The 15,820-nt window shown below is 38.8% G+C and overlaps 1 protein-coding gene across 11 annotated transcripts in view; it reads left to right on the top strand.

Annotated features, from left to right (window-relative positions):
* The window catches only part of LOC106741200 (heterogeneous nuclear ribonucleoprotein R), a 21,162-nt gene extending 9,356 nt beyond the window's left edge, over positions 1-11,806 (top strand). For 5 of the 11 annotated variants that reach the window (XM_014612945.1, XM_014612942.1, XM_014612941.1 and 2 more), the window contains 7 exons: positions 828-1,033; positions 1,167-1,316; positions 1,402-1,547; positions 1,721-1,836; positions 4,399-4,547; positions 8,003-8,168; positions 10,228-11,806. In XM_014612945.1, the coding sequence (XP_014468431.1) occupies positions 828-1,033; positions 1,167-1,316; positions 1,402-1,547; positions 1,721-1,836; positions 4,399-4,547; positions 8,003-8,168; positions 10,228-10,475 (1,181 nt within the window). In that variant the 3' untranslated portion in view covers positions 10,476-11,806. The remainder of the gene's footprint in view (positions 1-827; positions 1,034-1,166; positions 1,317-1,401; positions 1,548-1,720; positions 1,837-4,398; positions 4,548-8,002; positions 8,169-10,227) is intronic. The other 6 variants (XM_014612947.1, XM_014612946.1, XM_014612948.1 and 3 more) reach the window with 5 other exon arrangements.
* Positions 11,807-15,820: the final 4,014 nt, after the last annotated feature.

The raw sequence follows: 15,820 nt of genomic DNA on the forward strand, positions 1-15,820 counted from the left end.
TTTTTTTTTTTTTTGTTTTATAATCTTTAGGGGTGTTGATTTTTAGATTTTGCTTTATTTTTTCAAATAAGAATGTGTGAAAAAAAATATATATAAAATTTGTCACATCTCTGCAACTTGGAAAGTACAAATATCATAATATTCAGAGAAAAGTCGATAGACAAAATAATAAAATAATCCCGTGTTGTGAAGGTACATATAATCAAGTGCTATGGAAATCTTGCAAATTGACCAATGAAAGATCTAATACCGATGCAATCTATGATTATAACATCTTTTTTTTTTTGTTATCGACAAATTGTTCTTTTATGTTGAGGAAACGCGTGTATAAAACAGTTACTGGAAATCAGTATTTGTATTGTACAATAATATATGTATTTATACAAGTAATTGTTGTTAATCGTAATCGGAATAAATTTACGATACTTGTCTTACGAATAACACATGACTGTTGTAATAACATGCAATTTGATCCAAGTACATTGAATACTCTAGAATGATCAAGATAGATCATATGTGTGATTAGTGTATCTATTTGAAAATATAAAATGCAAACTTTTTACTTACAACCAATATCATTAGATACATAAATCGTAATAGCTGCTTGAATATATATATGTATATACACACACACACACACACACACACACACATATATATATATATATATATATATATATATATATATAATATGTGTGCATATATATATATAGTGTTTTGGCACAGTTTCCATTCTTTACTAGTAGCAATCCTTAAAACACCCTGCGAATCTGGTCAGGATCAAGCGAATCTTATTCATTTCTTCTATGCTTTTTTTCAACATATAGCTGGCCTGACTGAGGTGATTATCTACAGCTCACCGGATGACAAAAAGAAGAATAGAGGTTTTTGCTTTTTGGAGTATGAATCTCACAAAGCAGCTTCCTTAGCCAAACGAAGATTGAGCACTGGACGTATCAAGGTTTGGGGATGTGATATTATTGTTGACTGGGCCGACCCTCAAGAGGAACCGGATGAACAAACCATGTCCAAAGTAAATGAATGAACATGATAATAATAATGATCGAGTTTGACGATTTCAACGATGTTGCGTCACTCTTTGAGTCACTAGTAGTTGCATTGTCACTTGAGTGACTTATTATATCGCGAACTTCTCTGTGTTTCAGGTGCGTGTACTTTATGTGCGGAATTTGACGCAAGATTGCTCGGAAGAGAAGCTAAAGGAAAGCTTTGAGCAATATGGAAAGATCGAACGAGTGAAGAAAATCAAGGATTACGCTTTTATACATTTTGAAGATAGAGATAACGCTGTTAGGGTAAATAATATTTTTTTTAAGACATGGATTTAACCTTCAGCGCGGAAGGACGCATTTTCAAAAAGTGTATATGTGCTTTTTTCAGGCAATGAACGAACTGAACGGAAAGGAAATGGGTGGATCCCATATAGAAGTTTCATTGGCAAAACCACCGTCTGACAAGAAAAAGAAAGAAGAGATGCTGCGCGCTAGGGAAAGACGAATGATGCAAATGTTACAGGGTAGAGGCGGGTAAGTGATTCACTTGTATCTATGATCCACTTCTTAATTCTAACTTGTATATCACTTTCAACACTTCGACATTCCTTTTGACAAAGTTAATATATTTCTTCCTTGATTTGATATTTCATGGGAGAATTTCAATTAAAGATACTTATGTGATTCTTCGATATTTGTTTTCATAGTGGATCTCCATCTCACCCAAGCATGATGGGAGGACCAATGCCAGTTCGCGGACCTGCACAAGGACCTCGAGGTACCGGCGCAGGTATGCGTGGACAGATGGGACGTGGCGATTACGGTTAGTACCAATTCCAACTCTTCTAAATTTTTTTTGCTACGTCGTTTCACATTTTCTCGAGAGCCTAGAAGAGCCTCTAGAAGGACCGCTGCGCGTCCGTGAATGATATGCAAGAAAAACGCAAACTTCAGTAATTCTTTACATATATTACGTATATCAGTATAACACGATGCCTGCGTATGTTTTCGTTTCTCTCGAGTCGTAACAGTTATTAAACGTCCGATTTGTTTTTTAACTATGAGTTGCAATTGTTGTGAATTATCTGTTAGGCTTGGACCATGATATTTGGTAAAATTTGAAGCGTCGAACTAAAGATCATAGATTATAGCTGTACGATATCTCGAGCCAGTGCAATATCTTGTACGTGACAAGAGATGGGTTAAGAAATTGAAGATCAAGAATTTATCAGTAAATAAGTTCTTATCTAGTAGATATCGTAAATTTTCTTTTTTAAATGAAAGTTACAAGACGCTTAATTTGCAAGTGGAAATATCTTCAGATTAAGACATTGTTTTTATTTATACATATATATCAGTTATATATATATATATATATATATATATATACACATATTTCAGATTTTTAAATATATACTTTTAAATAATTTAAATAATAACTTCAATTTTATTTTATTTTATTTTATTTTTGATTTATGTAACGCAAATATCCCGCATGCTTTTGGGGATTTTTCACTATCTCACTACATACCTTGGCTTACGCGCATGATAGGCTATTTTGAACGTGTGAGCAAGAAATACTTACTGAGCATTCCTATATTACATAATGATTCTCTCGATTGAAACCTTTTTCTTCTTGACCTCGACCAAAACCGCATTATCCCTTTGTTATAAATATAATTTTCAATGCATACACAGAGCAAAGTAGCATTTTAGAGTTTTATGTAATATCTTCTAAATATATAAAACATTAAGAATATATAAAATATATATTGAAGAAAATTACTTTTAAATTATATTAATACATGAATAAAACATTACATTTGTATCATCGTGTACATGATATATCGTAAATAATCTTTTTTTTTTTCTGTAAGAATGTCTCAATTGTTTCGTAAGGTTGTAGTGAGAAAGTGCTCAGATAACAAAGATCAAGTTAACGTTTATAAATAATAGTCATGAGAAAATTAACTTAATGTATAGTAATGTTTAAGTGTCTCATTTATGTGTAGTATTTGGTCTGAGCCTAGTTTTGGAATGTCTGAGAATAATCAAAATCTTTTTAATTTACTTTTTTATTCGATTACAAGGTGAATGAGAAATACGGCTGTTGCGATTAATGTCAGTCTAGACGTTAGGTTTTTTTTGTGTTACATACATATGTACATGGATACATATTTATATATATACATATGTTAAATGTGTGCTTAGCATTGTAACATGAGCACCTTGTTGCCTTACCACTACCACTTCCTGTGACACCTGTTTAATTAATTTTTTTCGTTACCAAAGATAATTGCATGTGTATTTATCTGTTTTGTACTTTTTTTTCTCGTTTGGTGCCCTAGTTGAAAAATTATTTTGTGGCAGTGCACAGAATAATCAGACGCATTGCCAAGGAGAGTTTTAAGCCCTACCATTCTGTTTTCATTTATGTGAGCGTGTGTCCGTCGTTGATTGTGTATGCATCATCAATTCACAAATCTGTTTTACAGCTCTCAAGGAAATAGGTAAGCCGCGATGATGAATGATGAATGCAACAGTTGTAGAGTATTATGTGTAGTCTTGTGTATTTTCTTCCTTTTTACGTTGAGTTCATGCCCAGTTTAAATTATACGTATAGCGAGGTCATCGAAAACTAACTTCCTCCAATACAAAATATACATATATTTTACGAAAGCCTCGTAAGCTCTTTCCATACGACTTATCGTATTAGATATCTTCGAGACTATATAATCAGTATATTTTCGTATTCCCGTGAGCATCTCTTAAGATGTATTAACAATTAGTTGAGAAAAATTTTTATGCCAGGCTCGCATCTCTACGTTATGGTCGAATTAAATTCTTCTGTATTCGTCGATTAAGTCTTCATGCCGGAATTAAATTGAGATATTTGATATCGTTCCCATAAAGAAATTATAATCGTGTTTTGCGGATTTTGATTTGGAGTATGCGTGAAATTTTCGATTGACCTTGTAACTCTGTCTATCTCAGGATATGTGATGGTGGTAGGGTAATCGGTATATAATTTTTTCCGTGCGATATTGTAACTTAAATGTGTTTTTATATATACATATATATACATAAAACATTTTTATTTTTACTTATTTTTTTTTTTATACGAGAGAATGTACTTCTTTCCTCTTTATTTCTTAATTTCTGGAGAATATTGTTTTCTCATGTCATCGTACTTTATGCGATATACAAATTAACTTTTTTTTTGTTTTTCTTATCTTTCGTTTCTATCTCATTATTATTGGCACTTTCAAAATTATCTTTTCCCGGCATGCCTTTCTTATATTGAAACCAGTTATTATCTCAGTAAGTTGTCAATTGGATATATCGTGGCTAAATTTGGGTCTATTTGTAATGTGTGTTTTTATAGATTATGATTACGACTATTACGGTTATGGGGATTATCGAGGTGGCTACAGTGATCCCTATTACGATGACTATTATCGATACGAAGATTACTATTTCGATTATGCGCCGCCTCCGCCGCCTGCCAGAGGGAGGGGCAGGCAGCCTCAACCGGTGGGTCGCCTTTTTCTAATGGTTCTAAAAGTCGTTTTTCGTTCCTGAATCATTATCTTTTTTTCGATATCAGCGGTAGTTTGATTGTGGCACAGTGTTCGCGGATATATATTCCTAAGTATGTTGTACATCTCCAATTTACTTTAATCCAGATCACCTTGCCCACATTTTCTGTCTGAGCGTGTAAAATTAACGCTGGCTAACTGATATGCGCTAGCTTCATTGTAATCACTATATTAACGTGCGCAGGGGGATGCACATCTTAGCGCAATCCCGTTTCATAACGTTGTTAAATGCACCGCATCCACAGTATACGAATAATAGCACTCATCCGAATTATATACATTCTACAATAAACTCAGAGAAAAAGATGAGAGAAAGGGAGAGTGAGAGGGAGAGAGTGAGAGAGAGTGAGAGAGAGAGGGAGGGAGGGAGGGAGGGAGGGAGAGAAAAAGCGAGAATGGAGGGGAGAAGGAGGAGGAAGAGAGAAAGAGCGGGAGAGAATGCTGTTAAGGGCACACTGTGAATGCATTGTATTTACATAGAGCCTCTTTAAGATCTCTAGTACATATATTATATATAACTAACACCATAACGCTTCGATACTAATTATAGACCCTCTAATCCGAACACATTGCCACTTTCAAATTGCTTGCAAATCATATCTGAGCCATGGTAGACCCATTCTAAATTTCAAGCAAATATACAGCCGGGAAAAGCAATTTGCAAACAAAAAAAAACAAAGTAGAGAAAGAAAAACGGAGATGATATACAAGACAAACATGAAAGATGTACGGCCAAAAAAAATGGAAGACGCGGGAGATTGCGCTTCGCGAATGAAAGAGAGAGAGAGAGAGAGAGAGAGAGAGAGAGAGAGAGAGAGAGAGAGAGAGTCCTCCCAAGGAAGAAGATCGCACATTTTGTGTTGCAGGAAATCCCCTAACATTACCCCAATACCACATACTCTAGTGCAGCTTTAGGAGAATTCTAGACATAGGCAAGAAACCAGTGTACAGGAGTTTTCTTTTTTTCTCCCATGTACTGTCACACTCCTTTAATCTTAGTCAAATAATTTATATATGTATATATATATTTTTTTTTCTTTTTTTCTGTAGAGCGACGTTGCGTCTCGTGGCTCGGATATGATGATGTATATATATACACACACATATATATATACTTTTTCTATGTCAAGTTGCAGGGTTATCCAAATACCGTAAGGGAGCGCAAATGGGCGCCCTGCGAAATTATACCGTCTCGTTTCTCTCTTTATTTTTGTATATATTTTTTTTTCTTCAATTATCACATATTGCGATCAACTTTCTCTCTTGGCAGTGTCTCGCTATGCGACAAATACGATATATATATATATATACGCGCATTCAATGGTTATGTGTTATAATATCCCGTCAGGCTGCTGTGTTCCTCATCCCATGATGTTGTGCGTCGTAGTTAGCCGTCGCTTTAGAGGAAAGAACGAGAAGCGCAAGAAGAACCCTCGACTCACTCATAACCTCCGTGCCTTGTTCTATTAACGTGCGCGTTTCTGCCTTTTATTTTTCACGTAACTCTCGATCACGCTGCCGTCCTCTATCGAGGCGGCAGAGACCGACCTCCAGATGTTAATTTTCTGTTTTTATTCTTTTTTCTCTCTCCCAGTGATCTATCAGTCTCGATTTGTCATTTTTCATTTCGCGCGTCGCTCGTGCGTCTGCGCATCGTCTCTTTTCTTTTCTTTTTCTTTCGCGGATATTTCTTATCGTCGTATCGCGTATCCTTGTACCTCGTGTGACAGAACATTCGCATTGCGTATGCGATGCCAAAACTATGGGCGTTTTTCTCTCTTTAAATCATTCGTCATTTCGTACACTCGTTTTTCACAACATGGAAGTGATCATACTCGTACCATACAACAGCAATGAGAACTACAACAGTGGCCGAAGAGAATTCGACCACCCCCCGAGGGAACGAACACGTTTCCTCCGTTCCTTCTCGACAAAACGCATCTATCACTTTTTCTTCATCTTCTCGTGATGCCTGTTGTATTGCGCTAAACAGCTATGTACATGACGCGCTCACCGCGTGCGCGCATCGTACCCTTTAATCCACTCTCTCTTACAGACGAGAGTTTCTTACAGATGCGCTGCTGTTCATGTCTGGTTAATATCTGGATAAACGTTTGACGACACGTACGCGTACGTACGGCTCGTCTCTCCGTAAAAGCGTTCTAAGTAATAACGTTCAGCTCGATTCAATGTGCCAATTTGTCAAGCAGGAGGAAAAGTTTGTCGCAAGTTGTATTAGCAACAGCAGCAGCAGCAGTTTCGGAACTGAGGGACGATGTGTAAATGATGAATGTTCGAACCGATAACTTGTTACTTGAACAGTGTGCATTACTGTGCATTCACCACGTGACAAATGTGATATAGCGATATTGACGATAATAGTAAGGATGTTTTATAATATATATTTGTACACTGAATTGTGTGAAATTAGGTGACAGATAGACCACGAGGGGGTAAATGACGGAATATAGAGAAGATTGCGTCTCTCGTGTGATGGACTGGTAGTGAACCAGCGAACACGTCTCACGCTTTGGCACTCCCGTCCCCGTGCCTCCCCCCCCCCCCCCCCNTATATAAGATCGCTTATGCCTAAACCAAACACCGCTTAATGATGCTACGCCGCTTATATTATAATACGCCTTGGTTGAATTTTGTTTTAGCTGCCAGTGCAGTAGCTTGTGTCGCTTAAAAGTTCCTACGCCAACCAATCAGTTCGCTTTTCGCTTTACTACATTGGATAACTCTGCTAACTCCTCCTGCTGTATGTAAGAACGTGGTTAGTAAGATTTGGTTATAGGTGATCTCTCTTTCTATTTTTTTCCACCGCCTCTGTTCTTCTACCCCTCCCCCGCTCCCACTCTCCGTCCGTCTTTATGTGTCCTTTTTTCTCTCTCTCTCTCTCTCTCTCTCTATCGCTCTCTTTCAATTATTTCTCCTTCACGCTACTACTGTCGTCCGATTCTTCTTCTCCTCCTCCTTCTTTTCTGTCGCTCTCACTCACCTATTTCCATGTTAACGTGACGTATACGTACGTATAAGAGCCTGTGCGCGCGTATACGTCTTCAGTGGTATGCAAAGTGCAATACGCATACACCGTCACACAGGAAACACCGTTGATCACATTATTCAACGTTGTGTCGACTGATTCTTTCACCTTCACTGTGCCTTACTACTACGTGACTACTATTATCTACTATTACCTATGTCTTTCTTTCAAGGGTCGCTACATATTGTGAAATATTACCTGTGTATAATTAGATATAGGGCGGAAGATATGCGTAGAACTAAGAGAGAACAAAAAAAAAAGAGCGAAATTAAACAGCAGACATATGCGATAAGGTATACCATAGATTGATGGGGTAACAATTTGGGTGTGTGTTATTTGGTCAGGCTGGTCGTGGCCGTGGAGTAGTGCCACGTGGCCGAATCGGTGGCCCGCAAGCCCGTGGGCCAGTCAGGGGGGGACGCAACCCCGCAGCTTCAGGGGCCCGTGGGGTCCAGCGACTGGCCGCTCGTGGGGGGGTCCGCGCCAAGGGAAGTTTACCAGGTGAGGATGGTCTGTATCTCCACAATGAATCATCTTTTACACACTATTTACATTCTCTCTTCTCCCGTACAGTCACACATCAGCATACACGCATGAGCGCACACATACACAAGTCGACTCTGTTTACTATACGATATACTCTGACGTCTGTAAGCTCACACACACACGCGCACATACACCACATACACGCACGCACAGTTTGATACGATGGAGATTATTTCAATGTTGAAGCACCGTGTTACATCTATTCTTGGATCCGATTTGAGATAACCCAAGATAATCGAGTGATATCGAGCCTCTCGAGTTTAACGTTTCGCGTACGCAACAGATAACATTTCTTTTTAGGAGTTACAAGGCATAGCTAATAGTACCGCTTGATTCTTTTAGCGCTAATTATAGGGTGTTATTCATAGTCGGATCTTATATTTAAGATCGTCTCGAGCTCATCCGATACTATACAGATTGTTCCATTAACCACGAAGCATCTGAAGATGAACTTAAGACGATCTTAAATATAAGACTGTACAATTATCTGTAAATATAAGAATATTATTATATATCTGACTATGAATATATATATTTATATGCCAGCCATAATGCTCACGGGAAATTCTATTTGCGCATCGATGATTGTACATAGAATCTCGCCTCTTGATCACTAGTCTGCTACTACATTTTATAGAGATCGTAACGACATATAACGCAGCTTCCTTAAATGTTTGGCTCGAGCTTTCTTAGTTGCTCTAAATAGCACTCTTAGCTAGGAAGCTCTTTGTCAAGACTTGTTTGCTTGCAAACTTTCGGTAAGATTCTCTGCTCCCGTTTCACGCTCATTTCGTGAGACAAGACGCGGATTACGCGCACATTCGATCGTAGCATTCCGATCGGAGAATCTTCTCTATTGTTCATGGCGACGTAATAAATTGATCATACCTCCCCTTTCCTTTTCTCATACATATATATATATATATATATATATATAGAATTGAATCTTTGTGAAACATTGAGTCCCCCTCCCCCCCGTCACGAATGCATTTAAATTGTTGGTTGTTGTATACGCGGAAAATTGTCACATTGAATCTGAAATTTGTAGCGCTCGTAATAAACTGTATTTACTTTACAGAGCTAATTTTGAACAGAATCATTGTACGGAGCATATTTCTTACAGAGTCACTGAACTTTATATACAGCGAGATGTTTAATTCTACTCTCGTTTTCTTTACAGATTTGCTAATGAGAGATATTTTCACTCACGCCGAAGGTTTTGATAATGCTATTCGTAATATATAATTAACTTGTCAAGTTGTCGTACGTTTTTGCAACATAATCACGGATTTTTATTGTTCACGTTGCAGTAAACGATCCAACCCACTTCCCCTCCAAGATATCCGAGTCCTATTCACCCGATTGTAACAGAGCAGTAGGTTAATTCGTTTGTATGTGACTAAAAGAGAGCATTAAGTTGAACGCACATATTAATAGCATCCTTTGACTTTGTACGAAGTAAGTCACTGTAGAATAATTCCAATATATTGATTTTTATCAGAGATAGAACGCGAAATATGTACGATGAAAATATATGTATTTTTAATCAAGTACGATAATGAGCGAAGAAGAGGAGAAAGTATGAGTTGAAATATTTCCATGAGCTACGTTCTCTGATTTGGTGTATCTCTTGCGTTAAAATTAAAATTCTAATTGAGATCTTTTCACGAACAACATTGATTGGGTCGTATCAAGGTGTTGATTCCAAAGGTGGTTCTACGAAGTAAGTGGAATATCTCACGTTAAAACTCACGCTTTACGTTTAATCTTCGCGCGCACCGTCCGAGCGCGTCTCCTACAAATCACCGGCAATCTCCGTCACTCAGAAACATACACACCACACGCAATTCCACCACACGTCGAGAACTTTCGAGATTTCTTTCACCTACCTACGTATAAGTACTTTGCAAACGTCGCACGATGGTAAAGAGGATGCCATTTCAATATGTGATACAATATTGTTGTCGCTCCTCGATCACGAGTGATTTACCGGTTTCATCACTTCTCCACTGTTTTTTTACAGCAGGTAAACGAAAATTTGACGGGGGTCACCAGAACCAGGGGGAATCTAAGCGTCGCTTCCAGAGCAACTGGGGAAACCAGCCCCTCGCCCAACAACCACTGGGCAATGCGTACGGATTGGCGAGTGTGAATGGTGGCAGTGGTGGTGGTGGCGGTGACATAGGATTCGGAGGCAGAGCCGCCGCGCTAGGCGGTGTTTCCGGCGACGATCACGAATGGTATCAAGACTCCTACCAATCGTGGAGCTAACTTCTACAAGCCTGTGAGTGATAAAAAAAAAGAAAAAAGAAAAAATGCGCACGCACGAACAAATGCATGATAGACAAAGCGGACAAAACGAGTAGACACACGAACATAATGAGAATCACGGGAGAAAAAATGGGAAACAACATCAGATTGACGGAACACGGAAGAGGAGAGAGAGAGAGAGAGAGAGAGAGAGAGAGAGGAGAAGAAGGTCATCCATTTGTATTATTGCTCTAATATCGATTTGAAATAATTGTAAATGTTTTTTCATACTAAATACGCAGCAACTGTGCTCTGCGCCACCACCATCGTCCGCTGTTGTTGTGATTATGTACAGTGATGTGCCACTGAGACTAATTATTACATCGGAGTGTGACCACCCACCCACCCCGCGTACTATTATTATTATATTATGATAATACTAATCTAAGTAACCACTACTGCATTGTCACATTGTTTACTGCCAAGTGATGAAGATCAGCGATGTTGACATAGGGATTGTGATGGCTTGTATTAATTAAGAGAACTCATGGAAGCCTGCGGTTTATTATGCGATGATTAGATTTTTTGAATCTAAGTGACGAAGCGTGTGTGTTAGATAGGCTGAGGGGCAAAGTAGTGTGGGGGGGGGGAGGGGAAATGGAAAGGTCATATAACGGAGATAGATAGATGAAATAGGAGAGAAACGTGTCGAAGTGAGAGACAGGAAAGATCAACTTGGAATAAGTGTGTGTGATATAGGTGTGCGCATAGGCAAGCAGATGGCAAGGGCGAGAATGCGAATATGGTAAGCATGCGAGAAGGATGACCGTCAAAGAGATCATAGTTGCGAGAGGCAGAGAACGAGGGAGGAAGAGAAAGAGAGAGAGAGAGGGGGAGAGAGCGAGAGAGAGAGAGAGAGAGAGAGAGAGAGAGAGAGAGAGAGAGAGAGAGATTGTCCTTAAGCGGAATGTGTCTGTGTGTGTATGTGTGCGTGGAGCGCTCCAAGCGCCGCTAGACCTTCTATTGTTGGTCTATAAACGTGTACAGTCAGTGAAACTATTATTATTAAGGGTCAGGCAAGTTTTGCGAAAGTAAGAAAGTGAAACGTTGCAGGCAAGCCAATGGCTCTGCGGGTGTCTCCCAGACTAGTTCGGTTACGGTCATGGTATCGAGGGAACTATTGGATAAGAAAAAGGTGAAAAAGGTGGGAAAAAATAAGTATTGCTCACGATCGTGAAGAAATCCACTTGTACAGTAAATTTTTCAATGACAGTATCCAAGTAGCAGGGCAAACTCGGATCTAAATCGTATTATATTTATTTGTTGACGTGTTTCTTTTTTATGATTGACAAATTAAAGGATTAGAGAGAGAGAAAGAGAGAAAGAGAGAGAGAGAGAGAGAGAGAGAGAGAGAGGAAAAGAATATTGTTTTTTCTAAATTTTATGTAAAAAGTAAATTTGTTTCTCGTATTCTTTTGCAAGTACACAAAAGAGAGGGAGAAAAGTTTTTAAAGATGACTGACTACGAATTTGATAATGATAGTCACGGATTGAAGTAGGATGTAAAATGTACGCAAATGTTTACAAATGCATGAACACATACAGCACACATTTTGAGTGTTGACTTGTTGTTATTGTTAGCCTGTTAGTTAATTAGTAAGAGTTGTAAGTGCGGGCTGTAGTTGGTCCCTGTCCCTGGAGCCCAGACACCCCCCTGTTCTGGAGATTATTTGAAAAAAAGGGATGAAAAAAATGGAAAAAAAAAACATACGCAAACATTTGTATTTTACACGCACCCCCGGAATATGAAGGCAAACGACGTAAAGACGATGAGAAAAAAAATAAGAAAGAAATAGAATATTGTAAACGGAATGGCTGCATATCAAACTCCTGTTTATTGTACACCAAACGAGACGACAACCGCATAACAATTGTATATCGGCCCCGGATCAGATTCGATACAGTATATAGGATCGACGGATATGTGTGTATTTTACGGTATCACGTGTGATTCTACGATGAACGATTTATCAGACCACCCGGAGAGATACAAAAGATCATACATACATCCCATCGTAATATAAAACTACCGTATGATTTTAAATACAGATACACCCACACACAAAAACGTACATACGAATGGAAATAACGAAACGATAGACGCACCACGGACAATATGTCTGGATGACGATCGATTGTTCGCCCCCCAACCTCGTATTTATGAGCATTTTGTTATAATTTTTATTCATGTTTTACTTAAGTCTAATTTTTCTTCGTCATGGATACTGTTTTTACTGGTAGCGCTGGTGTAGAGCTGCAACTAGTAGTAACGATCACGAGAAAAGGAGAAAAAGAAAATCATAAGAAGAATAATCCCCGATTATTATAACGTCCTGTTTCCCAGTCGCGAGATCATTGTTTTGAAAAGCGAGAAAAGAAGGAAGGAAGACGGGAAAATTCGCCTGGCGAATCGAAAAAGCGCGGTTTGCGTTAGCTATCTTCTTACCTTTCATTCCTCTCGTACCCCCTTCCCCCCACTCCCCTTTTTACTCATTATTCGCTTACCATATTTTATACCTACCTACCTACTTACTTACCTACCTACCTACCTACCTACCTACCTACCTACCCACCCACCTACCTACCTACCTACCTATTCTCTACTTACCTACACACCCTATTTATAAAAGCATAATATCGAGGATATAATAATATTAATATTAACAATATGATAAGGATGATATTGCTAATCATAATTGAGTGGGTTTTTGTGACATGATAATATTCTAATAATAAAAAAAAGATGAAATTCTGGTTTTCTCCGTGCAAAATTGTAATTAAAAAAAAATGAAATAAGAGCATGATAGAGAAAAGACTAAATAAAAAGGAAAAAAAGAGGAAAAAGCAAGAAGATAATGTTATATAATGCATTATATGTATACACACAAACAGACACACACACACTCGTACATAGGTGCAGAGAATATATGATAAAAGAAGAAATAAGAAAAAATCATAAGAAAAGCGAGTTCGGCTTGCGGGGGCAAGGAAGCATAACTTGGCTAAAGCGGAGACAGTTCACGGTGACGAGACTCTTAGACTGATCTAGGTACTAGCGTTTATCGATACCACCGACCCTGCCCCGACTATGAAGGCGCCCCAAAAGTATCACTCGCCCCCTTCCTCACTCCTAGCACCCTCCTCTCTCTCCAACCGCCCACCCGCCCACTTCCTTTCTATCTATCTATCTATCTATCTCTCTCTCTCTCCCCCTCTTCCCCTATCCGTCCCGCTTCCGCCGCTCCCCTCTCCCCTTTTATACTCTGATAACCGGTGTTGTGGCAGATGGGGTGCCTGAAAGAGGGGGGAAGGGGTTATCGGTCGCATTTTAGGATAATGCACCCACACTGTGGCTGGCGATGCCGTAGCCGCGCGCGCGCGCCTTTCTTTTTTTGCCCGGCCAACGCCCCGATATTAAAATAATTTCGCGGCACACGTCCTTTCTTCGGAAGAGAAAAAAGAGAGAAGGAGAGATAGATAGATAGAGAGAGAGAGAGAGAGAGAGAGAGAGAGAGAGAGAGAGAGAGAGAGAGAGAAACGTAAAATCACTCATTCGGGGCTCCATCACGCGGTTGGCCCCTCTCACGTGTCAGGCGGATGTTGTGTGATCCAAATGGGCCGAACAATTTTTAACGTTAGTTACGCGGCCCGCGAACCACGTGTTTTTTTAATTATATATATATAAATATATATATTATATTCCCCCCTCTGCGAATATGCATTTTTGTGACGTGATGTTATTTAGCACTAATTAACGAGAGAGAGAGAGAGAGAGAGAGAGAGAGAGAGAGAGAAATGGAAATCATATGATGGTAAATGGAACACTCAATTGATGAAGCAACCGCCCCTAATCTCCCCGAGAAAGAAAGAAAGAAAGAAAGAAAGAAAGAAAAACGAATGAAAACAAATAACACAATGTATATGTTATATTACATATTTTTTTTTTGCGCTACGTGTCAGCTCCGCGGCTAAACAAACGTGCAAAATTATCACCGCCAAATTCTTTATATCATTGCTGTAATTGTAATTTTGCGTTTTATCAGATTCATTATTATTCACCTCTTCTATCAATCTACGCTTTGCTTTTTAATTCCCGCAATTTTTTTCTCCAAGTTGCCCCTAATTTTAGTGTGAAACGTAGTTAAACATAATGATTATAATGATGAATTTAAAACGAATGTTATAACATGGTTCCTTTTTTTCGGGCTAGGAGCTTGATTTAAAGTGTCAAAGATTTTTGTGTATGACCAGATGTATTCTACATGTCTCAATAAACAGTTGTATGTGAATTACCTTTCTTAAACTTGCGCTGCACTTTATTTCGCGATCTATGCCTTCCCGTGTGTCTCCTCTTCTGATACTTTCTTTTAGTTTATTATTTTATTCATATTATTACATACATCCTTAGGTAGATACAAGATGATGTACCGCGACAAACCTCCGAAATGTGGTCATTCTAAGCAAAAAGGTTCAGATATACTACATAAGTTAATTCGATTCAGTCGTTGAAATATGAAAATTTTAATTTTCGTTGATGAGCATAATTCTTTTATTAACTGAACTTTTTTGTTTAGAATGTCCTCTAGATCATATTCTGGAAGTTTGTCGGTTTCCTCGCAACTGAACACCCTGTATATACATTCACACAATTTTGCATTTTGTTTACTTCACTAGAAATCTATATCGAATATTGAAAAGATGTGTTTCAGTATTATTATATTCTTATCCGATCAATTTTCTTTTACGTTATCAGAGCAAAGTTTTAACTTACGCATAGTCAAAGTCTTTGTTTTAAGCAATTAAACTTTTGGAAATATTTCAGATAAATGCCTGCAAATGAGAAGGTACAGAAACGAGACACATATTCTCTCTAACCCTTTATTATTATGAATTTCAGAAAGATTTTCTAACTTACTTTTCTAATCGTAAGAAACAATTCGCGCACAACAAAGTGAGCGAGAAACAACCGTTCGACTTGCTGAGAAATCCACTCGATTTCGGATATCTCATCGGGTGTACATCGATACATCGATTCTCACAGAGGCGCGAAATTCAAACCCCCGGTGAGCAGGGCCGTAACTCTTGGCCCGAGCCCGCACGACACATCTCCTCCTCGGAGAATCCCGAAGAGGGCGACGAGAGAGGAGAAAAACGCAAAGACTGCGGAGGGGCGCAGGAATTCTCGGTCCGGCGATTCCCACCCTCTCTCCCTTTCTCGTGGGCTCGATCGCGCGCAACTACCCTTCCGCGGTTTTTGGCGGCCTCTGTCGCCGACATCAGGGCGTGTTGGCGGCGGCGGAGTCACT

Source organism: Dinoponera quadriceps, unplaced genomic scaffold (genome assembly GCF_001313825.1).
Source record: "Dinoponera quadriceps isolate SergipeBrazil2010 unplaced genomic scaffold, ASM131382v1 scaffold475, whole genome shotgun sequence".
Lineage (NCBI taxonomy): Eukaryota > Metazoa > Arthropoda > Insecta > Hymenoptera > Formicidae > Dinoponera > Dinoponera quadriceps.